The sequence below is a fragment of the Procambarus clarkii genome, chromosome 48 (genome assembly GCF_040958095.1).
Source record: "Procambarus clarkii isolate CNS0578487 chromosome 48, FALCON_Pclarkii_2.0, whole genome shotgun sequence".
Taxonomy (NCBI): domain Eukaryota; kingdom Metazoa; phylum Arthropoda; class Malacostraca; order Decapoda; family Cambaridae; genus Procambarus; species Procambarus clarkii.
The window spans coordinates 7,449,974-7,477,942 of NC_091197.1; the positions used below are offsets into that span (position 1 = coordinate 7,449,974).

Sequence of the window (27,969 nt, forward strand, 5' to 3'; positions counted from 1 at the left end):
ATTTTATCTCTCTTTTTTCTAAAATATAATAGGGTAATATTTATAAATGCCAAACCAAATTATTCTTCATTAAATTTGTTTTGCAAATAATTGCTACCTATACTAGAATTAATGGAATCAATTTAATGTTAATATTCATGATATTGTGTATCAAACATCTACATATGATAATGATCAAAATCATATCATACATAGTAATTTAATAAAACCATAATTATAGCTTCAGATTAGAAATCAAACAAGCAGAACGTCAACGAAAGCGAGAGGAGCGGCTCAAGCTTAGGTTGGAACGTCAGCGGGTGAAAGAGGAGCGTAGGTTGATGAAGGAGAAGAAAAAACTGAGAAAGCTTAAGAATAATTTGGCACAGTGTAACTACACAATGCTAAACTGTTACACCCATGACAATGACCACTGGCGTACACCGCCCCTCTGGCATGGTGAGTTCAGGTGTAGTAAACTTGCTTTCAGATTTAGGTTTGCTGTAATTACCTAAGTGTAGCTATAGGATGAGAGCTACACTTGTGGTGTCCCATTTTCCCAGCACTCTTTATCATATAATGCTTTGAAACTACTGCCGGTTTTGACCTCCATCACTATCTCGCTTAACTTGTTCCATCCGTCTACCAGGAGGCCTATGAAGCAGGAACGGAGGACTTTTGGACATGCAGATTTGTGAACCTCATTCTGGAGACATTCTTGTATCAACACACACAGCAGGCCACGAGAATGAGGGAAGGAGATGTACCGTCAGTACTAGATCTAGTATTCACCTGGAAAGAAGAAGAGATATTTGACATCCAGTACCTTCCTCCCTTGGGAAAGAGTGATCATGTCCTGTTAGACATTAAATATGCTTTAAGATATCATCTAGAAGAAAATAATAAAATGATAAAGTTGATAAACTCGATTTAAGGAGAGGTCACTATGGGGAACTTCAAAAATATTTTAATCAGTGTAATTGGACAGACTTGTTGCTAGGCAGGGAAGTAAATGAAATGTATGCCAAATTTTGCAAAATATATGATGAAGGCACACAAACATTCATACCAAAACAGAGATGTAGGGCCAGAAAACAGGATTGGTTCAACAGAAATTGTGAGAGGGCCAGAGACCAAAAGACAAAAATGGAATCAATGTAGGAAGAGGCCAAACCCCAAAACATACCAGCGATACAAAGATGTGAGAAACAACTATACGGCAGTAAGGAGAGAGGCAGAAAGAAATTTTGAAAAAGGGATAGCGGATAAATGTAAAACAGAACCAGGCCTATTCTATAAATTCAAAAACAACAAATTGCAGGTAGAGGATAATATCTAGAATATGTAATGAAATGCCAGAAAAAGGGGTTTCATTACATTCAACCCTGTTCTTTTGCTGTAATATTATTTAATAGTGTGTAGTGTGATATATTTATATAATAAAATGAGTAAATCATTGCTGTACTCAAAAATATGGTGTGCATATTGTTGATTCAATTATTATATTCATCAAGCAGTGAACAAATACTTTGTCGGTTATTACACTATATACACAGGTTATATATAAGTATCTGCATGTTTTGTTCACCATAACGAACCACTAAGTTGCTATTATGAGTCAAAAACAATGAGGAGTGACCGCCACACACCAGCCAGCCACTCGCTGCCACTCACTCCCTCAGCACCTCACACGCCCACATTCTCCTCCCACCATACTGTTTTTGCTTTTATTCACTATATACAGACATTATATATAAGTATCTACATTTGTGTTCACCATAACAAACCACTAAGTTGGCATGCTGAGAGGCAGTGGCAGCCCGCCACTGCCTGCTACTTCCTCCCTCCCTCAACTCACCTGACTCACCCACATTTTCCTCCCACAATACTGTTTTTGCTTTTATTCACTATATACAGATGTTATATATATAAGTATCTACATGTTTTGTTCACCATAACTGTACAACTAAGTTGATATAGTTAGTTCAGGAACTAAGAGACGTCGCTACACACAGTCAGCTGGCGGCTGTTTCCCTCACACATTCAAGGTCAGACGCACTAAAATTTCACCCCCAACAATACTGTTTGTGGTGTTAATACCCTATATAAAGACATTATATATAAGTATCTACATGTTTTGTTCACCATAACTGTTCAACTAAGCCAGTATAATGCCCAAAGAGCATAGTGGCTACCTCTACCAACATAACAAATCATGCAGATGTTGCCACACCCATCACCAGAATGGCTTCTCCCCCACACTCCTTTTGCTGTTATTACACTGTATATATACACGTTATATATAAGTATCTACATTCGTGTTCACCATAACAAACCACTAAGTTGGTATGCTGAGTGGAAATGGCAGCCAGTGGCAGCCCGCCACTGGCTGCCACTCCCTCCCTCCCTCACCTCACCTGACTCGCCACCATTCTCCTCCCACCATACTGTTTTTGCTTTTATATACAGACGTTATATATAAGTATCTGCATGTTTTGTTTACCATAGCGAGCAACTAAGCTGGTATAGTGAGTCCAGACAGTAAAAGGTGGTCACAGAGTCAGCAGACAGTGCTACCTCCCTCCCCACCAAGATTACTCCTCCCACTACAGCATTAATTATCACAACAATCCTGCTATTATCAGAATCCTGGTCATTTTTATCACAATCAGGGGTCTTCTGTAATAATATCATCGCTAAATAATAGCGTGAACATGTATATTATGGCATTTTTAGGCGATGCTGTGGTCACAAGCTGAACAGCAGTGCTGTGAGCTCATGCTGCGTGCGTCAGGCTTGGTGGCTCACTCAATACTGAGGCCCTCACACCCAGGAATTTGGCCAACGATTTAAAAAAAAAATGGCGTCTGTTTACAAGAGCCCTGATGAAGGTGAGGTGAACCCCGTGTATCTGTGGGCTGTTTAACCCTTAAACTGCGCAACGCGCCTGCAGGCTCACGTCTGGTTTGCGCAACGCGCCTCCGGGTATTTGTATTTTTCACGTTCCATTCAAAACTCCCGCGGCTACATGGGGTTCACATCAGCTTCCTCAGGGCTCTTGTAAACAGACGCCATCTTTAAAAAAAATCGTGGTCCACATTCCCGGGTGTGGGAGCCTCAGTAGTGTGTGAGCAACCAAGGCTGGCGCTCGCAGCATGAGCGCACAGCACTGCTGTTCAGCATGTGACCACAGCATCGCCTAATAATGTCAAAATATATATATAACTTGTATTATTTAGCTATGATAGTGTTATATTAGAGCCTGAGTGTGATAATGACTGGGTACAATGTTCAAATATCAGTGATTCAATGCTGTTCACGATGTTCACAGCGCTAGCCACAGCACCAGAGCATTATTTCGTTCATCTAGGAATCTTCAAATGATTTCTTAGGTTCTTTTTCAAAATAAACGTGTGGTCAATTATTCATTTACAGGAATTAGTGACCAGGATTGTGATAATAGCAGGAATGTGGTTATAATTAGCGTTGTGCGTAGTATTGTGGAAGGAGGAATTTTGATGAGGGAGGGAGGGCGAGAATTGAGGTAGCCTCTATTGTGTGTGTGGCTGCCACTCTTGTTTTGCTCACCATACTAGCTTAGTGGTTCGCTATGGGCAACACATATGTACATGGGTATATATAGTGTGTGTATATAGTGTAAGAACAGCAACAGGAGAATGTTGAGAGGAGCTATTTTGGTGAGGGAGGTGACGTAATCGTAGCGTTGTCTGCTGTGTGATTTTTCATGCAGTGTATGGTGGCCACTGTACTGTTTGGACACAATACCGGCTTACTTGCATAGTTCTGGTAAATAAAACATGTAGATAGGTATATAGAACATGTGTAATAAGAACTATAGCAATATGGTGGGAGGAGCAATGTTGGCGAGTAAGATGTTGGAGTGAGGGAGACTGGCTGGGTGTGGCTGCTCTCACTCAAGCTGTTCTGAATGTGTTCATGGCCCATACGAGGCAGCTGCTATTGGCCCATGCGGGGCAGCTGCTATTGGCCCATGCGGGGCAGCTGCTATTGGCCCATGCGGGGCAGCTGCTATTGGCCCATGCGGGGCAGCTGCTATTGGCCCATGCGGGGCAGCTGCTATTGGCCCATACGAGGCAGCTGCTATTGGCCCATACGAAGCAGCTGTTATTGGCCCATACGAGGCAGCTGATATTGGCCCATACGAGGCAGCTGCTATTGGCCCATACGAGGCAGCTGCTATTGGCCCATACGAAGCAGCTGCTACGCGGTGTTCTGAATGTGTTGATGGTGAATGTATATAGTGTGTGACAGTGTATAGTGTGTAAATAGATTGTATATATACACAAATTAGCATGATACATAGTAAATATGTGCTGCATATGTGTACACAGGTTTCATGCACGTAACACAGTGTCTACGGACAGTACGGATGTTGTACTGCGATATTATAGTGTACGTGTTCATTATACATTGGATTGGCACATAAAAACAATGAAAATGTATTTGGAAAGGTGCGCAAAAAATGAACGAAAATATATTCGCGGCAACTCGCGCGCCCCGCCCCGAGCGCCCCCGAGAGCTTACGGCACGGGCGCACGGGGAATGATGACGTCACGCCCCAACTTCCGGATCCCATAGCAGCCAAAGTAAGTACAATTTCGACTTTTTTTTTGCATACCCATACTGAGGGAAGGGTTTTTGACACTTCAAAAAGAAAAAAGAATTTTTTCCAGAGAATTTATTTCCTGCGCACTGCGGGGGTGTCACATTTGGAGGCAACGCAGTTAAGGGGTTAAATCTTAGCGTAGTATTCCAATACATCATATGATGGGATGCGCATTTTATAGCAAGTCACTGAACCCATCATATGATGTGTTGCGAAACTTAAGGGTTAACCACCGTGCTGCGCCGAGTTTATTCTGAAATTCCCCGTGCGCATGAAATAGTGTTCCCAAAAAATAATTTTTTCTTTGTAAAATGATAAATTCTCTTCCCTGAACATGCCTGTGTAAAAATAAATACCAAGTTCCACTTACTTTGGCTGTGGGGACATGGACAAGGTGCGCTGTGACGTCATCAGGGGCTGGTCGCCCATGCGAGAAGCTCCCAGAGGCGGTCGTGTAGGCCATTCAAGCACCGGGTGTTGCCACAAATATATTTTCAATTATTTGTTCTGTGTATTTCCAAAACAGTTTTATTTGTTTTTTATCGTATATGATGCATATTTGTGTCCTTTACAATACTGTATGTATACAGTAGAATGTTCATAATGTTCCATGGAACTGTGATACATATGTCAGTAATGTGTCCACAATAAATGTCTATTGTCGCAATATTACTTGTTAAAAATTCACTAAAATTACAGTATGTACAGTTTCACACACTATTTACACAGCAACACACTGTATTACACTGTGTATCGAATTTACTCAGTTTCTATGATAGAGCCTCAGAGATTTTACAGGAAAGAGATGGTTGAGTTGACTGCATCTATCAGGACCTAAAAAAAAGCTTTCAGTAGAGTTCCACATAAGAGGTTGTTCTGGAAACTGGAAAATATTGGAGGGGTGACAGGTAAGCTTCTAACATGGATGAAAAATTTTCTGACGATAGAAAGATGAGGGCAGTAATCAGAGGCAATGTATCGGACTGGAGAAATGTCACAAGTGGAGTACCACAGGGTTCAGTTCTTACACTGGTGATGTTCATTGTCTACATAAATGATCTACCAGTTGGAATACAGAATTATATGAACATGTTTACTGATGATGCTAAGATAATAGGAAGGATAAGAAACTTAGATGATTGTCATGCCCTTCAAGAAGACCTGGACAAAATAAGTATATGGAGCACCACTTGGCAAATGGAATTTAATGTAGATAAATGCCATGTTATGGAATGTGGAATAGGTGAACATAGACCCCACACAACCTATAAATGCCCATATGTTAAGATGCACATCAACAAATTAGAAAAGGTGCAAAGACACACTACTAAGTGGCTCCCAGAACTGAAGGGTAAGAGTTATGTGGAGAGGATAGAGGCATTAAATATGCCAAAAATAGAAGACAGAAGAAAGAGGTGATATGATCACTACGTACAAAATAGTAACAGGAATTGATAAAATCAACAGGGAAGATTTCCTGACACCTGGAATGTCACGAACAAGTGGTCATAGATTTAAACTAATTAAACAAAGATACCGAAGAAACATAAGAAAATTCACTTTTGCAAACAGAGTGGTAGACGGTTGGAACTAGTTAAGTGAGAAGGTGGTGGAGGCCAAGACCGTCAGTAGTTTCAAAGCGTTATATGACAAAGAGTGCTGGATCTTGCTGGATGATGGATGGGACACCACGAGCATAGCTCTCATTCTGTAACTACACTTAGGTAATTATTGTATTACACACTCAGTACTTTGGAAGTGAGTAATAATCAACGAAGCAGTCCATGGTACAGCGCGACTTCGCTCTCGTTGCACCAGGTACAGATAGATTTTTGCTTCCTGTTTCTTCATTCTGTGTGCTTGCAAATAACACTCATGTACACCCTTGGCATTAGTACCTGTGGGTGGTATGTAGCCAAGCTTGTAAAATGTAAGGTAATCTTGAAAAGATTACAGGAAAAGATCAATTTGTAAGGTAGTCGTGAAAAGATCGCTCTGTAAGGTCCCACACAAGAAGAGATTCAGTCAGCCTCAAAGAATGTTCTTGAAAATATGTGGCTAACACTGTTCATCTATGCTACTGGTATCAGATGCATCATCACTGAATGCACAAAACGATTCATCTATGTATCATCTAAATAAATTGTAGATAGCATAGGTGGGCAAGAGTGGAGCTCAGAGCTACAACTGGATATGCTCGCTGTATCGTCCTCATAGGTGCTGTATCACTTGCATCCGACCTTTGTGTTAGGTACTTATTTTGCCTAGTTTCCCGAATATTATGACCCTTATGTTCTTCAAACAATAAGATTTGAATTTCACCGACAGAGCGCGATCTTTCAACATCGCATCAGACAGGTGTTTGGGAGCCAGAGGTGCATGTGCCACCCATGGTTGCTCATTCAGTATTAACCCAGCCAGTAGCCTTAGGGCATTCTGGGAATTTTTTCAAAGATGGCTGCCTCTCCCTGGAGGTCTTAAGAGTCCATTTTGTACACAAGCAACCGCGCACACATTTAGAATGGGTACGAAAAAATCAGAGTTTTCTCGGTTAGCACAGTTTCCCACCGACCGAGAATACTCGGTTGGTGCAGTTAAGTGGTTAAGCAGACAAGGAGTCACACTAACGTGGCTGAAATATGTTGACCAAACTACATACTAGAAAGTGAAGGGACAACGACGTTTCAGTCCGTCCTAGACCATTCTCAAGTCGATTGTGAGTGGTTCATTTTCACAATCGACTTAAGAATGGTCCAGGATAGACCGAAACGTCGTCGTCCCTTCACGTTCTAGTGTGTGGTTTGATCAACAAGGACTTTTAAGGTTTTGTGTATTGCCATCTTTGTGGATCACAAAGGGTGGCATTAGGGCAAGGGTTATTCATCCATGTCAAACTATTGTTTGCCTTCTTTACTTCATTTTCATTTCCTTTATGTGATAGTTTATTTTAATTTTCTTAACTTTTTTAAAGGGTTTCCTCAGTTTCGGTAGGTGAGCATGGGTCTCAAAAGACCTTGCTCAATTCATAGGCTGAGTGATAATAACTTGTAAGCACTGGAGAGCAACTGAGGGCCTACCAAAAAATGACATTTCATTACATTAATGCTGGATTTTTAGCAGAGGCATAGGAATTACAATATATAAAAATATTTTTCAGATGGAAAGTTTTGCTTCTGCATGAATGCTGCCAACAATACATACTGGTGTGTTCGAACTATCAACCAAACACATAACTTCCTCTACTGTGAGTTTGTCACTGGCCTCGTCACATACTACGATCTCAACATTGGTAAGTTGCATTTGTATGAAAAATGACTAGTGTAAATTCCTCGGGTCCTGTATGGGGTGAGTGGTGAAGTCATCTGATGGGTGAGTGGTGAAGTCATCTGATGGGTGAGTGATTAGGTCCCGTTAATAATAATAAATTTATGCAAACATGCCCTGCAAAGAAAGGTCCCAGCAAATGAAACTCACTCCTTAATGAAATAAAAGATTCAATGTTGAATGTAATACAGTAAAACGTCAATTTCTGGGTGAGCTTCAGAGATTCCCTGAAGCTATTATCACTGATAAAGTGCTCTACTACCAAGCATCATCACTTGTGGAGTTCTTTTTGCCTACCAGGGACCATGAGCCGAAACCTGGCTTCCTCAGAGAGGCTCAAAGAGGGATGGTACATGATCACGTTACATTTAAAGGATATCATCTTTGCCATCACTTGGAAAGACACCCAAAAAGACAGGTGAATCAAAACAAACCACTGCCTGGTTTAAAAATGCGACCAAAACCCCTCAAAATGCCAAAAGAATTTCCCTCAATAATAAAAGAAACAACAAAACTTTTATTTATTTATTTATACAAGAGTTCTTACATACTTGTAAAGCCATTAGCACGCATAGCATTTCGGGCATGTCCTTAATCCTAATTTTCCCTGGAATACAACCCGCCAAATTGTTTAACTTAGAGAAACTAGTTAACTCTATATAGTTATGGAGTTATAGTTAACTCCTAATAGTTAACTCCACTTTTCGCCCTCACTGGGGGTATGGGGGGAGCTGGCCTGGAGCACCCAAGCAGGGTCGACCAGCTTCAGTTCTTTACGGAGAAAAACACCGCCGACCTTGGGAAGGGAAGGTGTCGGGGAGCCTCCAGGGCTCACCCAGAAACCGACTTTTCATTACGTTCACCACAGGTTATCTGTGGGCAGTCCCGTCAGCTCCCTGAAGCTAACTACCCACAGAGAAGGACAATAATGAGAAACCTACCAAGAAGGCATGTGTACCACAGGTAACAACTTGATGTCGAGACCAAGGGCGACGACAGATGCCCCAATGGATCACAAGACCACAGAGAACCCGGAATGTCCACAAGGCACGGGGCTATTGGAGGTCGTACAGGGTCTTGGCTCCACGTTACCTTGTTAATGTTCCTAATCCTTCTCAGGCATGTATAGCCTTCGGTCGCAGGTTGCGGCCTGTTGTCTCAATTTTGAGTTGAGGAGTGAGTGATGACCACCTCCCGGGTGAGTCCTTTTCTTCTAATCTTTGGTTAGGTAGCTCCGGGGAGCCGAAAGGGCTCTCCACAGAAAATCAGCATTGAATGTAATGAAACGCCATTTTCTGGGTGAGACCCGGAGGCTCCCCAGCATCCCTCCCTCCCTCCCGTCAGCGTTTTTTTTTTTTTTTTTTTTTTTTTTTTTTTTTTTTTTTTTTTTTTTTTTTTTTTTTTTTTTTTTTCAGCCTCTGAATTGTGGAGAGTTGCCGGTGTGGAGGTCTGGGATCCCTCCCCCTGGGGGGGGTGGTTGCGCAGACAGATGCGCAACGGTTGTGGTAATGTCATGTTTTTTCCTTGTTTTTGATTGGGAAGTTCTGTTTGCTAGTTCGGTTTTCAGTTTTCAATTTTTGACCAGCAGTAGTTTGTTTTGAGAGTCCTATCTTTCTGGGTGCCTGACCTGGTAGATGGCAGACAGAGACTGCTTCTAATTACACGGGGGTGTCTTTAGGCCATTGCTCCTCGTGCCTCTCTTGAGGGAGGCCAGGTTCTGGCTCTCGTTCTGGTTCTGTAGACTTAGAACTCCTTTGATTGTCTGTTGCCATGGTCTAATATATACACATCAGCCCGGTATAGCTCCGGGGAGCTCCAGGTCTCACCCAGAAAATGGCGTTTTATTACATTCACCGCTTTTTTTTTGTGCGCCTGTGGGTGACAAAGGCCAAATAGCCTAGAGCAGCTTGGGGGTTAATGGATGCCTTCCCAGTATGATGGTGAATTATCACTTGCTCTCTGTGCTCTGTGCTTTTGTGAGGGGCATGGGGGGGGAGGAAGGCCAAGCTTTGGTTCTGGTCCCTGGTAGACCAAACAGAACTCCCGCATCTGTTGTGACCCATTTGTATGGAGCAATCTCTGCAAGATAGCTTCAGGAGCCATCACCACCACCACCTCACAAATGTACTTTTAAATGGCCTTTCTTGACCCCAAAAAAGTTTACATTTTGTACTATTGAATTAGTCCAAATGACATGGTCAACAATGGAAAAGTAACTATAGAACCTAATCTAATATGTCCAAGGTGTAAATAAGCAATCCTAGGCCCAATATATATATATATGTTTACTTAGGCTTCATTTAGTACATATATATTCTATACAAGGCCTTGGAAAGTTTTTCATTCCCTTACAAAACTAATAGTTCATAACATGAACTGTGGTGGCTGCAACAGTCCACTTCTGTATATTCCACTAAATAGTTACTATAAATACTGTAATATTTGGAGGATGGGTTGCAATCAGCACTTGACAAACATTTCAGGCTCATCTCAAAATCTGTCCTCTAGGCACTGTGAAATTTGGCGAGAATGCATCTTGATGCTCAAGTGATTCTAATTTATGTATTAATCGGATATGGGGATTTTTTCTTTCTAAAAGGGAATTCAAGCTTAGCAGAATTCATGGCAATAACTAGTAGCTTAATTTAAAAAAAATTCTTAATTGAAAAATATTAGCATCAATGAACAAATCCACAAGGGCCGTGACGAGGATTCGAACCTGCGTCCGGGAGCATCCCAGACACTGCCTTAATCGACTGAGCTACGACATGGTAAAAGAGTTGAAACCAAAGTTCTACTGAACTTACTGGATCCCGCAGCCTCTACGAGGCACAAACCAGGGTTTTACACAACTCCCCCATGCACTCGAGCTATGTCAATAGGCCGTTCTCCCTCTTCGCCCTTACATCATTACACACAGAAATCACACTTTAATGTGATGCATCAAATGAATTTGTGGATTTGTTCATTTGATGCATCACGTTAGTGTGATTTCTGTGTGTATTAGCATCAATGTATGCATGAGTTTTCCTTCTTTTAATTTAATGCACATCTTTATAATATAATCATGTACAGATCCCTATCAGCTGCGGAATGTGGCCTTTACGCTCACCAATAACAGATTGGCAGAGCTACATCACCGCCTGGAAACACTGCGGACATGTTCCGGGGCCAATCAGTGTGACAATTTACCAGCCTCAGAGGTTCGTTATCTCTTATCTTTGTGTAAAGCTAAATAAACATTAAATCACATTCCACAGTTGTTATGAAACTTACACTTTGTTATAAATCTACAGTTCCACTCTAGAAGTTTAATTATTGTACTTTATGGAGTGTCAAAATAGCATCAAATGTTAATTACATGTTTTTTCATCAAAATAAAAGGTTCAATAAAACACGATTATAATTGTGAGGTGAGTTTGTTAAGATCAAGGTAGTGAGTGGGAATCATTATGCAGAGTGTGACTGGGGACCATTATACAGATGGTGAATGGTGATAATTATACAGTGTGTGAGTGGATATCATTATACAGATGGTGACTGGGGATCATTATACAGGTGGTGAGTGGGGTTCATTATACAGATGTGTATAATCAAAGAGGAGATTATTATTATTATACAAACAGTGACTGGGGGATCACTATACAGATGGTGAATGGGGTTCATTACACAGATGGTGAATGGGGGTCATTATACAGATGTGAGTGGAAGTTCTTTATACAGATGGTAAATGAGGGGTTTATTATACATATGGTGAGTGTAGGTTCATTATCCACCGTGCTGCGTGGATAATGAACAGGGTAATAATGATATGACATTCTCGCAGTGCACTGAAAATAAATTCTTTGCAAAAAATTATTTTCTCTTCTTATATTGTTAACCCCTGGGCTGCTCTTGCAATTATAGCTTGCAACACGCCCAGGCACAAGAAATAAAAAAATATAAACAAATATTTCATCTTATAAAAGTCATCATTTGTGTTCCCCGATCACTGCAAAAATAATAAAAAACTTGTAGGTGGCATATTTTGGCCGCAATAGGGCGGGGAAGGTTGGAAAAAAACCAGCGTTGAATGCAACAAAACACCATTTTGTGGGTGAGACCCCGGAGGCTCCCTGGAGTTATCCAGGCTGATATGTAACTATTAGCTTTCTGGCATCAGTCAAAGTGCATGGAGCTCTTGTCTACCGGGGACCACGAACCAGAACCTGGCCACCTTTCCCCTCAGAGAGGCACGATGAGCAGTGGCCTATAGAAACCCCCATGTGGTTGGATGCATTCTATGTCTGCCATAGACCGGTTCTGGCAACCAGAAAGATAGGTGTCCCAAAACAAACCCCTATTCTGGTGAAAATATTGCTATCGAAAGCCGAACGAGTGGACAGAACTCCCCAAACGAAAATTAGCAAATGAGCAAGACATCATCACCTTGCCACACTACTGTCTGTGCAACCACCCTCCCCCTTCCTGGGAGAGAGAAGGGGGAAGCCCCAGACCCTCGCACCGGTGATCCAACCAGCAGTTCTCAGGCTGGATGTCAAAAACACGCGAAAACACTGCCAACCGGAGAGAGGTAGGGAGGGAGGGATGCTGGGAAGCCTCTGGGTCTTACCCAGAAAATAATGTTTCATTATATTCAAAGCTGGTTTTCTGGGGGGAGCCATGTCGGCTCCCTGGAGCTAACTACCCAAATACAAGGCAAAACATAGGGACTTACCTGGGAGGCAGTCAGTCCTCACTCCTCAACGCAAAGTCGAAACAACTGGCTGCAACTGCCGACCAAATGCAACGCAGGCTGTACTAGGTCCAGGGACATTGACAAGGTAACGAGCAGCCAGGACCCTGTTCGACCTCCAAAAACCCGTGCCCATCTGTCAACCCAAGACATGTTGATAAAGATGGCAGCCAAAGCAGCAAACTTACGAACGTTGTGGGCACAAGTATAGACCACAGGCTGGCTAGACTTAATAACCCTGTGGACGACTTGAGAGACTCGAGCCCGGGAACAGGGAAGAAGGGAAACCGGGTCAACCCAAAGCACAACCCCAGCCAACGAAACCGTGAGGAGCTTTGAAGTTCCAGAGGAGCCCCCTCAGAAACAGACAAAGGTGGGAATGCAGGCGAAGCAGAGCCACCGGAGGAAGAGACGAGGAAGCAGTCCGAGCGTCCCACACAAGACCCAGCCAAGACCAAGGCTGAACCTGAGAGGGATCCAGATGGGATTTCCGCCAATTCACCTGGAACCCGAAACCAGTGAGCTGGGGAAAGACCCGAATCCCTGGCGAGCAGACACACAGACTGGCTGGGAGCCCAAATCAGCCAGTCGTCGAGGAAGGCCAGAACCCGAACACCTAACAGATGCAGGCGGGTCACCACAACTCGAGTAAAGTGTGTGAAAATGCGAGGCGCCAGATTCAAGCCGAATGGAAGGCAACGAAAACGATAACCTTGATGCCTCACAACAAAATTGAGCCAGTCCTTGAACCTCAGATGAGCTGGGACATGCCAATATGTGTCCTTGAGGTCCAGGGGGACACCATCCAAGCGCCCACCACTCACCAAGTTGAATGGTGAGTGGTGGGTCAAGATGGCAAGTGGGGATCATTATACAGATGGTGAGCAGAGGTCACTATACATATGATGGGTCGGATCAGATGGTGACCGAAGGTCATTATACAGATGATGAGTGGGGATTATTATAGAGATTGTGAGCAGGTGTTATTATACATATGAATGGGATCATTATACAGATAATGATTGGGGATTTATTATGCTCTTGTTTTCTACTGTGTTGCTCTGACTGATTGATGTGAAAGGAACCACATTGTAGTACCTTTCTTGTGGCTGAAAGTGGCATAAGTGGCATCTGCATTATTTTACAGGGCAGAAAAAATAGCAGCAAAGGAAATATTCAAGATATAGAAGACATGGAAAGTGATGATATAAGCAACAGAGTTGACTTAATTATTCCCTCGCGCCCCGTAAAGAGTCGGCTACAGCAGCGGGAAGAACGGCGTCGGATTCGTGAAGAACGCGACAGACAGCGGGAGGCACGGCGCCGACTCCGGAAACAACAGAAAAAGTGGAGAAGTGAGTATTCATATGATCTTATTAACTTGATATCTGAGTGTTGTACGCTTAACTGTTAAACCACTAAGGGCCTTTCTGTGGGGAGCCCTAACGGCTCCCTGGAGCTTATCGGGCTAATGTATGTTATATTAGACCGGGACATTAGCTAAGGAGTTCAGACCTACCAGGGACCAGTGCCAGAACCTGGCCCCTTCAGAGAGGTTTCAGGGAGCAATGGTCCTGGAAAACCACCTTTTGATTGGGGTTTTCCTTATCTGCCATCGACCGGGGTTAGGCACCAAGAAAGGTAGGCATAACAAAACAAACCCCACAAGGTAAAAAACTAAAACAAAAAACCGAACAGAGAGGTAGAAACTTCGTACAAACCCAAGGAAAGAAGCAAACATCACACTATACTGCCGCGCCGATCGTCCGCGCAGTCCTCCCCGCCCTGAAAGGGGGAGGGGGAGCCCCGGACCTCACCACGCCGGCTGCTTAGCATCAGTTCGTAAGCTAATGTCAACCGGGATAGATGCTTCTCTGGCCTCGGTTTCCTAGGCGGTGTTTGCCTTGTGTGGCGTTCACTGCCGTGTGTTGTGTTGTGCGGTGGCCAGATGTTCCTCATCAGTACCAGGGCTGCATGCGCTTAGGGGCTTCCTTCCCTAAGTGCCCTGTGAGTAGTGCCCCTGCGTGACAGGATTATCTTCCCTGGGGCGTTCGGGAACCATTCCCATAGAGGTTCTTGCTGCTTGGCATTTGCCTCGCCCTTGGGGCCAGCTGGGGCTTGGGGCCCTTATTTGGCCCTGGGTAGGGACTGGTATTGTGCTGGTTAGGGCATCAAGGTGTTGCGTGACCTGCCACCTAAGCGGCGACCGGTTCCTGTTGCCTCTGGAGACGGTGTACTTTTGCTGGGTTTTTGTTTTGTTTTTATTTTCATTTGTCTGGTGGGGGTCTGCATAGTGTGGCTATACTGTAGTTCCACTGGTAGTGTTTGGTGGCCCTCTGCTAGGCCCCCGTGATTGTACATGTCGCAGGGGTTTTCAGTGTTGTCCTCTACCCTCTTGTTATTTTTGGGTTTCCTAACCGGTTAGCAACACCTTGCCCGGGCTTCCCATAGTTGTTAACCCTAAGGGCCCTGGAAACCCCTATCGGGGCTCGGTGGACCATTGAATGTGTCTTCCGGGTTCCAACCCGTCTTGTACGGGATCGTTGGTTGCTGTGCCCTTGTCTCTAGGTGACAGTCGCCACTTTTATCTCCATCATGTTGCCTGTTGGGTCACTGACACCTTGATCCGGAGTCTTGCGAGAGATATTCACTGCTTGTTCTCCAGTACAGTACTCTCCTGGTGTTATTACTGTTCAGAGTACAGGCAGCATCCGTGTTTCAAGCTAAGTTAGGTTGCTGCAACACGCTAGGTTGGTTTCCCACTCGGATGCCCCGGGGCCGCCTCGTTTTGGTTAGGTGCTGTTCGCCCCTTTCACTCCCTGTTCCCAGCTCCGGACCGTCTGCGGGTTTCGGGGTCAGGGCGGGGTTTAGTTGGGGCCGAGACTCGGGCAGTTTCAGGAACTGCCCCGTTCGGGTTGGGGACGGAGGTTTTTGAGCCTGTTCCTCCTGCCAAGGCTTCTGGGTCTTACCAGCGCCCCTTTCTTGCTGCCTTTCCCATGGACTCTTCCTTTTCTTTAAGGGCGGAGGGCACTGAGGACGGCTCTGCCCTGGGGCCTCTGTTGCGGGTTCCCGGGGCTGTGGGGGATGCCTGCTAGCAGTTCTGGGGCGATTTGCCCCTGCCTGGGTTTTCTGCTTCTGGGCGGAGTTTTTTGCCCATCCAGTCTGCTTGCTTCCCACTTTTGCTGGCATGTTTTTGTATCTTTTGCATCGGTCACAGCCCTCTGTTCTGGTGGCCATTTTCTTCTGCCGGTTTCCCGGCGTGGCCACCAGGGTAGCGTTGCGGTTTGTTTACATGTGCCTGGGTGTCCGAGCGAGCATCTTGGGTGACTTTTTTCACCTTTTTCAGGGCTACACAAGCAGGCAGACAGGCTGGGAGGGAGGGAGGGAGGGAAGGAGGGAGGTAGGTAGGAAGGCAGGCAGGCAGGCACCCAGCCAGGCTGGCTGGCAGAGAGGGAGGCTGGCAAGCTGGTAGGGCAACCCGTTCTCGCAAATTTAATAAGTCAGTATTGACTTATTAAATATGTGCATAGGTGACATACTTAACATAATAGATACCCTTAAAAAGATTCATAGAAAACACCGACCTTACCTAACCTTGTTAGTATCTTAAGATAAGCATCTTATTGCTTCGTAATTACAATTATTACCTAACCTATAATAGGTATAGGTTAAGTAATAATTGTAATTACGAAGCAATAAGATGCTTATCTTAAGATACTAACAAGGTTAGGTAAGGTCGGTGTTTTCTATGAATCTTTTTAAGGGTATCTATTATGTTTAGTATATCACCTATGCACGTAGTTATTAAGTCAATATTGACTTTACGAATTTGCGAGAACGGGTTGGGTAGGCAGGCAGGCAAGCAAGCAGAGAGAGGGGCAGGCAGGCGACCTGGCAGAGAAGGAGACAGGCATGCAGGGACGGAGGGATGGATGTTGAGTTGAACTACGTGACCATGAAGCAGAGTGTGTATGGGAGGTGTGTCGGTGGTCGGGGAGGGGACCGGCTCACTCCGATAACCCTATCACACTCGACCCCGCTAGCCAGATTTGTTTCTTAAATTCTGGATGTACATCATCATATATATTTTTGGTTGCAGATTTTGTTTAGTAACATTATTAGGATAATAAAAAGTTATAAAAATGCTTGTTTCATGAATGCTTTATTGTATTAGATGGAGATTCTCTGGCTGGCAATCTACTAAGCTAGCCACTTTGGGGGGAGGGAGGGCAGCAGTGAGGGTGTACTCACATAGTTGTACTCACCTAGTTGCTTTTGCTGGGTTGAGCTCTGGCTTTTTGGTCCCGCCTCTCCTGAGGGAAAAGTGGATCAGGACTTCTCTTATTGGTAAGTGCAAACAAAATACTGTCGCATTTATGCTATGAACCTGTCGATTTTTTCCCTTAGATTTTTTCTCTCCATTTCTTGTTTACGAATTTACACAATAACCGATGGGACTTGTCCCCAAGGGGTTCGGAAACCAAGTGGTGCTCTGTATATACACACATTATATTTAAGTATCTACATGTTTTGCTCACCACAACTATACAAATAAGCTGGTATGGTGAGTTCAGGCAAGAAGAGACGTAGCTGCACACAGTAAACGGCTGCCTCCCTCACTTGTTCAAGGTCAAACGCACTAACATTTCTTCCCCCAACAATACTATTTGTGGTGTTATTACACTATATATACACATTATATATAACTACAAAATAAGCCACTCTAGACCGACAACCAGAGCGCAATTCCATGGTTTCCTGAGACTAATGGATGCCTACTACCCTGTACATGATTTACTCACCATAACTGTACAATTAAGCTGGTATGGTGCACAAAGAGCATCGTGGCTACCCTCTACACAGCTAGACAATGTCACCTCCATCACCCAAATGGCTCCTCCTACATAATCCTTTTGTTGTTATTACACTAATACACATGTTATATATACGTATCTACATTTGTGTTCCCATAGAGAACCACTGAGATAGTATGGTGAACGCAGACAGTAACAGGTGGCCACACAGAGTCAGCAGACGGTGCTATCTCCCTCCCTCTCTCAGCATTACTCCTCCCACCATACAGCACAGTGCTAATTATCACAACAATCCTGCTAATATCAGAATCCTGGTCATTTTTATCACAGTCAAGGGTCTTCTGTAATACTATCATTGCTAAATAATACCAGTTACATATGTTTTCTGAGGGGTGCCCCATCGGCTCCCCGGAGCTATCCAGGCTGATATGTGCTTAATTAGTTTTCTGGCATCAGTCAAAGTGCATGGAGTTCTGCCTACCGGGAACCATGGCCAGAACCTGGCCCCCTCAGAGAGGCGCGAGGAACAATGGCCTATAGAAACCCCGTTTGGTTGGAAGCATTCTATGTCTGCCATCGACTGGGTCTGTCATCCAGAAATGTAGGTGTCCCAAAACAAACCCCTATAATGGTGAAAATTGCTATCGAAAGCTGAACGGGTGGACAGAACTCCCCAAATGAAAACTAGCAACTAGCATGACATCATCACGTCGCTGCGCTGCCATCTGGAGTGAACTAGCTGTTGTGTCACAACTGCTAGTAAAGTACAGCGAGGGCGGCTCTGTTTCACCGCGCAGGGGTGCATGCAACAATGCCATACGCAGATCCAGACAGACTGAGGGGTAACGAGATGTTTGGTGTCCACATGCTCGAGTATATGCCAAGCACAGCATCACGGGATAAGGGTAAACGTGCCTGTATAGTATGCAAAAACACTACCCGAAGAGAACAAAAGCGGAGATGCATCAGCACCTGGTGCGTGGAGTGAAAGGTTCCATTGCTATGCCCCATTGGCTGTTTCACAGCATATCACACACTCGTGGAGTTCTGAGTGTGTTTATGGTGTGTGTGTGTATATAGTATGTGATACTGTAAGTGTGTAAATAGATTGTTAATATACATAAATTAGCATGTTACATTGGAAATATGCGCACACGTGTTAGGCACATAACACAGTGTCTTCGGACAGTACAGATGTTCTACTTCCATAATATAGTGTATGTGTTCATTATACATAGGATTGGCACAAAAAAAAAAAAAAAAAAATTATTTGGAACCGTGTGCAAAAAATGAACAAAAATATATTCGTGGCAACTCACGCATCTTGAGCTGGGTGCCCTACTGGTACCGGGAGCGTACACCACAGGCGACCAGGGAATGACGACGACACGCGCGAACTTACGAACCCCATTGTGGCCAAAGTAAGTACAATTTTGAATTTTTGTTAACATATCCATACTCAGGGAAGGGTTTTTGACACTTTAAAAAAAAAAAATCCAGAGAATTTATTTTCCGGTGCTGTATTTGGAAGGCGAGCAGGACAGTGGTTAAACTACTATCTTTTTCGCTCATAGTACACCGACTCTTACACACACTCTGATATTTTGTATTGCTTAATTAATAGAGATTCACAAATAAAGCTTATATTTGTATATATTATCAGAAAGGTAGAGATAAAATAATTTGTGTGAATCCATCACTGAGATTTGATCTTATTAGAGGGGAAAGAATTGCCAAAACTGCAAATAAACTACTGTGCGGTATATACAAATAGCAAGGCTTTGCTGGGTTTTTTCAAAATCCAGCTCTTCATAATGGGCTGCTGGTGCTTGTGATTATAATGTTCATGCCATTTTTTGTCCTGTCATTAACATGAATTGTTTTACTTTACAGGAAACCAGTTATTTGAATCAAAAGGCAGACATGTTCTACAGACAATGGGTTCCGACCGGGGCATAGTGAGGTTGCGACGGAAGAGTCGCGCCGAAGAAAGAAGACGGCTAAAGAAAGAAAGAAGGGATAGGCGTAGAGAACGTAAAAGGAAGAAGGATTCTAAGAATGACAGGATTCCATTAAGTGGATAGTCCATTTTATGTTGACAAATGTAACCCATGTTGTCTCATGGTGGTATTGCCAATGTTTATATCTGCATTTCAGACTATACTTTCCAAAAGAGTTATGTTGAACAACGAATTACTCATTAGTAACAGATTCTAAATATATTGAGGAAGTATGCAGCTCCCAAACTCAGTAAATCATTGTTAGGCAGGTTCTTCATTGTGCGTGTACTCATTGAGTACCACAGTAGTTAGTAATACTGCACAATATCACCTCTTAATCTCTAGTTTATTATGTAACAAGGTAGATAAAGATATGTCCACAGAACTGGTCAATCTGTGCAAAGATTCCAGAGAAGACAATGCTACCATTGATAGCTGTCAGGAATAGCTTAAATACTGTTTTGCCAAGTTGATGGGCACTGTACTCCCAGCAATACATATGTTTCTCAGTGATGAAACATGGGAAGCAAATTAGTGGCAATGAGCATGAAAATATTATCAAGAGCTGTAAATAACTTTATTGTAACTATTCTGAGAAATCAGGAAGAGAATGCAGAATGTATTTATATTTAATGGCATTTTATTACATATACAGAATGTATAATATCCCTAGAGACCTGATAACACCATACTGAAGACTGTAGCATGGTTGAAGCATAATGAGACTAATATTCTTAAGATCAATAGAAATATATAACTTGAGAGGAAATATTATTTACATACCACTGTATAACAAGAGGAAAGCCTCGGCAACAGTACTTGACCGTAACACAACTACTGTAGAAGTTCGCTAATCTGGACTATATGGGAAGGACCCCATCCGGGTGAGCCCCCTCATCCAGATCAAAGGATGTTTCATCAGGGAAGTCCAAAAGTGAACATTTCCAAACAATTTTGTACCACAATCAATATAATTTGGATTTCCACACATTATAATTAGTGTGTGGGGCTGGGTGGGTTGTTAGCTGCCTGGCTGATAGGTGGGTGGGTGGATAGCAGGCAAATGGGTTTGGTAGTTAGAAGGTGAGTGAACAGGTGGGTGGGTGGGCAAGCAGGCAGGTGGGTTGGTAGACAGGCAGGTTGGTGGGTAGGCAAGCAGGTGGGTGAAAAGGTGGGCTAGTTCGTAACTAGCTCTCCACGGCAAAAAGACAAAATATATAATTCAACAACTGCACCACCTCCGACCCTCCCACCCTTCTGAGAATCTACCCTCCCTGACCGCCACCCTCCCCCCCTTGCTAGGGTTAATGCGAGACTCGCATCTGGTACACACTTCTCCACACACACCATGTTGTTGTTGTTTTAGATTCAGCTACTCGGAACAAAGAGTTCAAAGTATCACAGGCTATGGTGAGCCCGTAGTGGACTTACCTGGCACAGAATGGGGCACAGAAACTGTAAACGTGCCACCTCCCACATGACATTCAAAGATCCACCACACCCAATCCTGACATGCACCACAACCACTCCTGACATCCACCACACCCACCACACCCACTCTTGACACCCACCACACCCACTCCTGAAACCCACCATACCTACTCCTGACACCCACACCCACTCCTGATACCTACCACACCTGCACCCACTCCTTATACCCACCACACCTACACCCACCACATATGGTTGTACACACACAAGGGAACACAGGTGGAAGCTGAGTACCCAAATGAATCACAGAGACATTAGAAAAAAACTTTGTGTCCCTCAAACTTTTTCAGTCCCATTGAACTTTTTCAGTAGTACTTTTCAGTCCCATTGAGTTTTTTTGGTAGTTAGCAAGTGAAATTCAATAGAAAGTGATGTGGTGGAGGCTGACTCCATACACAATTTCAAATGTAAATATAATGGAGCTCGAGAAGCTCAGGAATCTGTACACAAATAGATTGACGGTTGAGAGGTGGGACCAAAGAGCCAAAGCACAACTTGACGAGTACAACTAGGTGAGTACACCCACACCCACTCCTGATACCCTCAACCATACCAACCTTCCTGCTTGCCTGCCCGAAGCCTGACTCTCCTTTCCTGGTGGTGGTGTACAACGAGTGTTAGGCAGGGCATTTCACTTGTTTATCTCTTGGCGGTAAAGGTTCACATTTTATATTCGGCGGCAAGTCAACCCTTGGTTTTGAAAAGATTTTTAGGCTTCAAAAGTTGACTTATATGCCAGCATATACAGTAAACTCTCTGCCTGTATTTGTATCCAAATAAATCTCCAGTCATCCAGATTCTATGGACATTTCACCTGGATGGGGGATGTACTGTAACATTATCCAGAGGCAATTTTGGCCGGATTAGCCTGTTTTCTTTCTCAGCAGACTCTGGATTAGCGAACTTCTACAGTATAGTGTTGTAGTTACCATTTACTTCGTATAAGACGAGTGCTCGTAGCATTTATGCCATGTTCACATTATATACCATCATATTTCTATTTATAATTACTTATCTCCTTTTATGTGCTAGTTGGATGGATGAAAATTCCTAATTTCTTGTTGGACTTTTAACAAGATAATTCTTACCTTGTGTGATAGTTGTACTGGAGTACAAGTATTTATGAACCAGTCAGACCAAGATTTTAATGTTATGTGGGTTGGACTGCAATCAGATATTTCTAAGACGTAGTTGAATCTGGAGTTACTGTCTCCACTCGATTATCCAGACTATATGGGAAGGACCCCCAGCCGGATAATCACGTGTTCTGGATAATGGTACTTTTTCACCTCTTGAGTCTAAAACTAACCATTTCCAACTATTATTATACTGCAAACAACATAATTTGAATTGCCTTGCCACATATAATTATTAAATATTCAACTAGAAACCTCAACTTACCTTGTTGTTCATCTTCTTGATTGATGCCACACATCTTGAAGTTAAAAATTCTTGACAATTTACGTAACCTATACTAACACAACACTAAAATTAACACTTAAAATTACTGTACAGTTCATTAAGCAGTTAGTTTGACTGCCAGCTGCGGAAGCCTCACTGGTTGAAGGCATTTGGCTTGCCTGTGATGCCTCACTTGTCGAAGGCGCTGGGCTTGCCTGTGATGCCTCACTTGTTGAAAGCTCTGGGCTTGCGTGTGATGCCTCACTTGTTGAAGGCGCTTGGCTTGCCTGTGACGCCTCACTGGTTGAAGGCACTTGGCTTGATTTTCATACCATACATATAAGAATCAAGTGTAGCTTGCCCTCTGTGTTCACTGGCCAGTTGTATGATCAGCTCTTTGGTTTGCCTCAGGTACTGATACATGTTTCCATCTTCTGGATGAGCACAGTTGGATGAAAAATTTATTAATCCATCAACATAGGTCATGAGTACACTGTATTTTGTGGTCATTGGTGTTGGTTCTTCACTTCCTTCTTCATCCTCCTCCTCCTCTTCGTCTACCTCACCAGTAATAGACTGGAGAATCTCGTCTTCACTCATCACACCATATCCTGGGTCATTGACATCTCTTTTAACCCAATCAACCACATCCTATCTTTCTAAGTTTTCGCCGGCATTTCTGAACATTCCATGGATTTCATCTATAAATCCTTCAAAATCCATTTCTTCATACTCCTCATTTCTGACCGTAGACGTGAGGAGTTTTTTCCAGGAATTTTTCAAAGTCGATTCCCTTACTTCACTCCACACCTTGGCCCAATTATAGATGGCTCTCTTGACTGTATAGTTCTTCAAATTCTCAAGGTTTTTTTTAGCCCTGTTATCCATACAGAGTTCAATATCTTCCGAAAGAGGCAAAACCACCAAAACTTCATTCAGCATCTTTTTCGTGTACAACCTCTTCGTGGCACAAATAACTCCCTGATCCATAGGCTGGATGAGAGAGGTTGTATTAGGAGGAAGTGCCATACACGTTATCTTGATATCATGTGAGGTTAACATGTCAATTTTGAGGTGGGCAGGCGCATTATCAAGCATCAGCAAAGCCCGAATTTCGCTTGGCCTTACTTTGAGTTTCTTAACTTGATTGTGGCACGAACTTCCCTGCAGAACACGTCATGAAACCAAGACAGGAAGATCTCCTGTGTAAACCATGCATTTTGTGGGTTATAATATTTCACTGGCAGTCTGTCCGAGCAATGTTGCAAGACTCTTGGTTTCTTTGATTTGCCAACAATTGCACACGTGATTCTGTCTGTGCTGTCGGCATTTGCAAACATCATGGCCGACAGCCTGTCCTTGTTGACCTTACGGCCTGGCACACAACCCTCACTCCTCATTGCTAGATTTTTTTCTGGTAAACCCTTCCAATACAGTCCAGTTTCATCAGCATTATAAATTTGGTAAGAATATAAATTATTTGACAAAATGTATGCTCTTAATTTCTGTTTAAATGGTTCTGCACTGCTTTCATCTGCACTCAATTTTTCACTGACAATTTTCCTCTTCACAATATTGTGCCTACCTTTGAACCTTGCAACCCACCCTTCACTGGATTTAAAATCCTTTATTCCAAGGCTTGCTGCAAACCTGCTTGCAGCATTTTGCATTTCTGGGCCGTGAATTGTGACGCCAGCTGTGCAGTGCTGAGCAAACCACTTGTACACAGCCTCGTCCAACTGTACATGCATTGAAGTTTTCATAGTTTTTCTACCACACCCTCTGCTAGTGCTTGCACCTTCACTTTCACAGGTTGAAATGTATTTCAGAAATTTCTCTTTATGTTTCCTTATATCAGAAACAGTACTAGTGCCTATATTAAATTCCTTGGCAACACTTGGAAGTCGACCGGCCATTTTCACAAAGTTGTATAACACGTAACTTGTCCTTAATTGTTAGGACAACCTTCTTCCTCTTAACACCTGCAGAACGATTGATGCTGCTACCAGACATAGTCTTGGCCAAAAATGTTCAAATCTACTATCAAAATAAAAAAGTAATTAAAAAAATATTTCGCTAATGGCACAGCACTGTGGTATAACACAAGGGTCAAGAGCACATGACTTGACCAGGCTTGGACGGGTCCAGTTGGGACAGGGAGGAGGTACATTACATAGGCCGCCAGCAGGAAAAAAATAACTATTTTTGAAGGACACTTCAGCCTGTGCAAATTGTTTTTAGGAAACTTGTATTTTCTATTACATAATTACTAGTATTTCTTTTGATTTTGGCTATGATGAATTGTTTTAAAATTAATGGTAATTCCTGTACTGTAGTGTATAGGCCCCTCCACATCCCCCTTATCCCCCAAGGTGGTCCCACCCAACGCTCCCCTCTCCCCCGACACCACCCACCCCCACCCCCCTCCTCCACCATGCACCTCGAGCCACAGCCAAACGGGATTAATATGGTACAGCCCGCCCCATGGCTTTCATATCCGGACAATTCAATGAAAAAATTGAAAATAAGCAGGAAAAAAATAACTATTTTTGAAGGACACTTCAGCCTGTGCAAATTGTTTTTAGGAAACTTGTATTTTCTATTACATAATTACTAGTATTTCTTTTGATTTTGGCTATGATGAATTGTTTTAAAATTAATGGTAATTCCTGTACTGTAGTGTATAGGCCCCTCCACATCCCCCTTATCCCCCAAGGTGGTCCCACCCAACGCTCCCCTCTCCCCCGACACCACCCACCCCCACCCCCCTCCTCCACCATGCACCTCGAGCCACAGCCAAACGGGATTAATATGGTACAGCCCGCCCCATGGCTTTCATATCCGGACAATTCAATGATTATCTGGCCGATTGTCTGGATAGTGTAACCGGCAGCAAGTTAACCGGCTCCGATTTTTTATCCGGCTACCGGCTCCCATGGCCATTTTGGCCAGATATTGAGAACTTTATCCGGTCACGATTTTGGCAGTATAAAGGCATTTTCCGGATGTTCGAATCCAGGATAATCGAGTGGTTACAGTACTTTAACAGTACTGTAATAAGATTGATAGATTCCTGACAACTGTTCTTTCAGGGATTCCCAAAACCCACGTTAGTATGGTAGTTGAAGAGAGGTAATTATTGATTAGATCACCAACTTACCAAGTCTCTTACTTTATACTCACATTTCATTCATAGGTATCAGTAGACATAAATTTTATATTTAGTTGATATAATTCACATCACCCACCTGTGCTTTCACGTCACGTTATAACCCTTCATCATGCAGTAACCTTAGATATAATCACAAGAAATTTGCATTTTATGTTTGTTCTCTGTGTAGAACTGCACATCAAGTATTTGCCAAAAATGCCAGATCTGTTTATCCAGCAGGTTTACTAATGCAAAATCTTTGCAAACACTAACCATTTAGGCAAAATGCAGTGGTCGAGGGTTATCTTTAAATATCATAACATCGTCAATTTTAGAACTATAGGGAAATTGTTACTGGAACTGTTGACTTTTCAGAGCAGTATTGAGAAGTTTTAATGACACCAAATATTTTTTTATATTTATGTGCCATCTCATTAGTGCTTAATTTTTGAAACATGTATGAGAGTAATATATGTACTAAGTTTCATAGGATTTTAATTAATAGCTCTCTGTACTTTTATGACTGAATACTTGATAAGTCACTTCATGAAATGAAAAACAAACTATTGGTATTGTAAATGTAAAATAAGTATCTGCCATATTAGTCAGAAAATAGTGTTCAACAAGAAAATATTGAAGTTATTTTCAGATTTTATGATGTGTAAGAATAATTCAGTATATAAAGGTCTACAAGCAATTATCTTGTGATTTTTCCTTGTAACATTTTCTTTTGTATTAGAAGCTAATTATTTATAAGCTATTATAATATGGAGAAAATTTCCACAAGTGACTGTTTTAAATGGAGGACAAAATGAATACATAACATGGAAGAAAGCAGCCAGAAGTGATCACATGTCATGTACTGTGTCAGTAACCAGAATTAAGTAATTATCAAAAGAAGGCACCAAACCAGGGAGGCTATGTAGCACCATCAAATGTGCGGGATATTCAAAAGGTGCTAAATATCACTAAGGATGCCAATACGAGAACAAAAGCCCATACGTCGAACAACATCAAAGGTATCAGATTCACCAAGGATTCTATCAAGAGACAGGTGATCACGAGGGACAGTTGGAAAGCAAGACACATGTACTTCCTAGAAGTCAGGACATTCAACAAGAATATGCATGACCGTAAAAGGAACAATGCAGTTTAGACAATAAGGAGCAAGGCGATGCTCCATTAAGTGCCCATGAGTTAAACAGATATGGCCAATACGTAACCTCACCAGAGCCGCTTCCCAACACTGGTTATGGTGGTAGGAGGAAGGCCATGGGAACACACATGCAGCTTGTTACCAATAACAGAAGACCAGCGATCCTGCCAACGGGCATGGACGAGGAATGAATAACTGGGTAGAAGTCCAAATAAGGAACACCTTTGCGAGAATTGGGACAAGTGCGGATAAACTCCTTTGCGGCAGCATCCACACCCTCATTTAACAATTAAACTGCGCAACACTTTATAGGACTTTTTGAGTAACTGAAGTGAAAGTGCACACCCTTTCATATATGTTTTGGAGTACCGGGCTTACTCCAAAACATATATGTACCGGGCATATGTGTTTTGGCAACCCGTTCTCGCAAATTCGTAAAGTCAATATTGACTTATTAACTACGTGCATAGGTGATATACTAAACATAATAGATACCCTTAAAAAGATTCATAGAAAACACCAACCTTACCTAACCTTGTTAGTATCTTAAAATAAGCATCTTATTGCTTCGTAATTACAATTATTACTTAATCTATACCTATTATAGGTTAGGTAATAATTGTAATTACGAAGCAATAAGATGCTTATCTTAACATACTAAGTAGGTTAGGTAAGGTCGGTGTTTTCTATGAATCTTTTTAAGGGTATCTATTATGTTAAGTATGTCACCTATGCACATATTTAATAAGTCAATATTGACTTATTAAATTTGCGAGAACGGGTTGGTTTTGGAGTACTTCCTCCGGGCTCTTGTAAACAGACGCCACTTTTTAAAAAATCATGGGCAACATTCCTGGGTGTGAAAGCCTCAATACTGAGTGAGCCACCAAGGCTGGCACATGCAGCATGAGCTAACAGCATTGCTGTTCAGCTTGTGACAACAGCATCGCCAAAAAATTTAAAAAATTTATACATAACTGGTATTATTTAGCACTGATAGTATTACAGAAGATCCATGTGATAAAAATTACCAGGTTTCTGATAATAGCAGGATTGTTGTGATAATTTGTGCTGTGCTGTCCGAGGAGTAATGTAGAGGGTGGGAGGGCTGTAGAGTCGTCTGCCGAATGTGTGTGGCCACCTGCTATTGTCTGCACTTACTATACCAGGTTTGTGGTTCGCTATGGTGAACACATACATTTCTTTAAAGAATTTGACTGGAAAGACTTGCTGTTAGGACATGAAGTAAATGAGATATATGTCAAGTTTT

At 42.7% G+C, this 27,969-nt stretch overlaps 1 protein-coding gene and 1 long non-coding RNA gene across 2 annotated transcripts in view; one reads left to right on the plus strand and one right to left on the minus strand.

Annotated features, from left to right (window-relative positions):
• LOC138351030 (uncharacterized) overlaps nt 1-26,240 on the plus strand; it is a 37,506-nt gene extending 11,266 nt beyond the window's left edge. The window contains exons 4-8 of the mRNA XM_069302529.1: nt 221-438; nt 7,785-7,916; nt 11,027-11,154; nt 13,834-14,041; nt 19,394-26,240. Coding sequence (XP_069158630.1) covers nt 221-438; nt 7,785-7,916; nt 11,027-11,154; nt 13,834-14,041; nt 19,394-19,584 — 877 coding nt within the window. The 3' untranslated portion in view covers nt 19,585-26,240. The remainder of the gene's footprint in view (nt 1-220; nt 439-7,784; nt 7,917-11,026; nt 11,155-13,833; nt 14,042-19,393) is intronic.
• On the minus strand, nt 344-27,835 carry LOC138351032 (uncharacterized). Its single transcript, XR_011222334.1, has 2 exons — nt 27,731-27,835; nt 344-771 (listed from the first exon to the last, which is right to left on the minus strand). It is a non-coding gene; the product is annotated as an uncharacterized lncRNA (long non-coding RNA).
• Between the last annotated feature and the right edge of the window lie 134 nt (nt 27,836-27,969).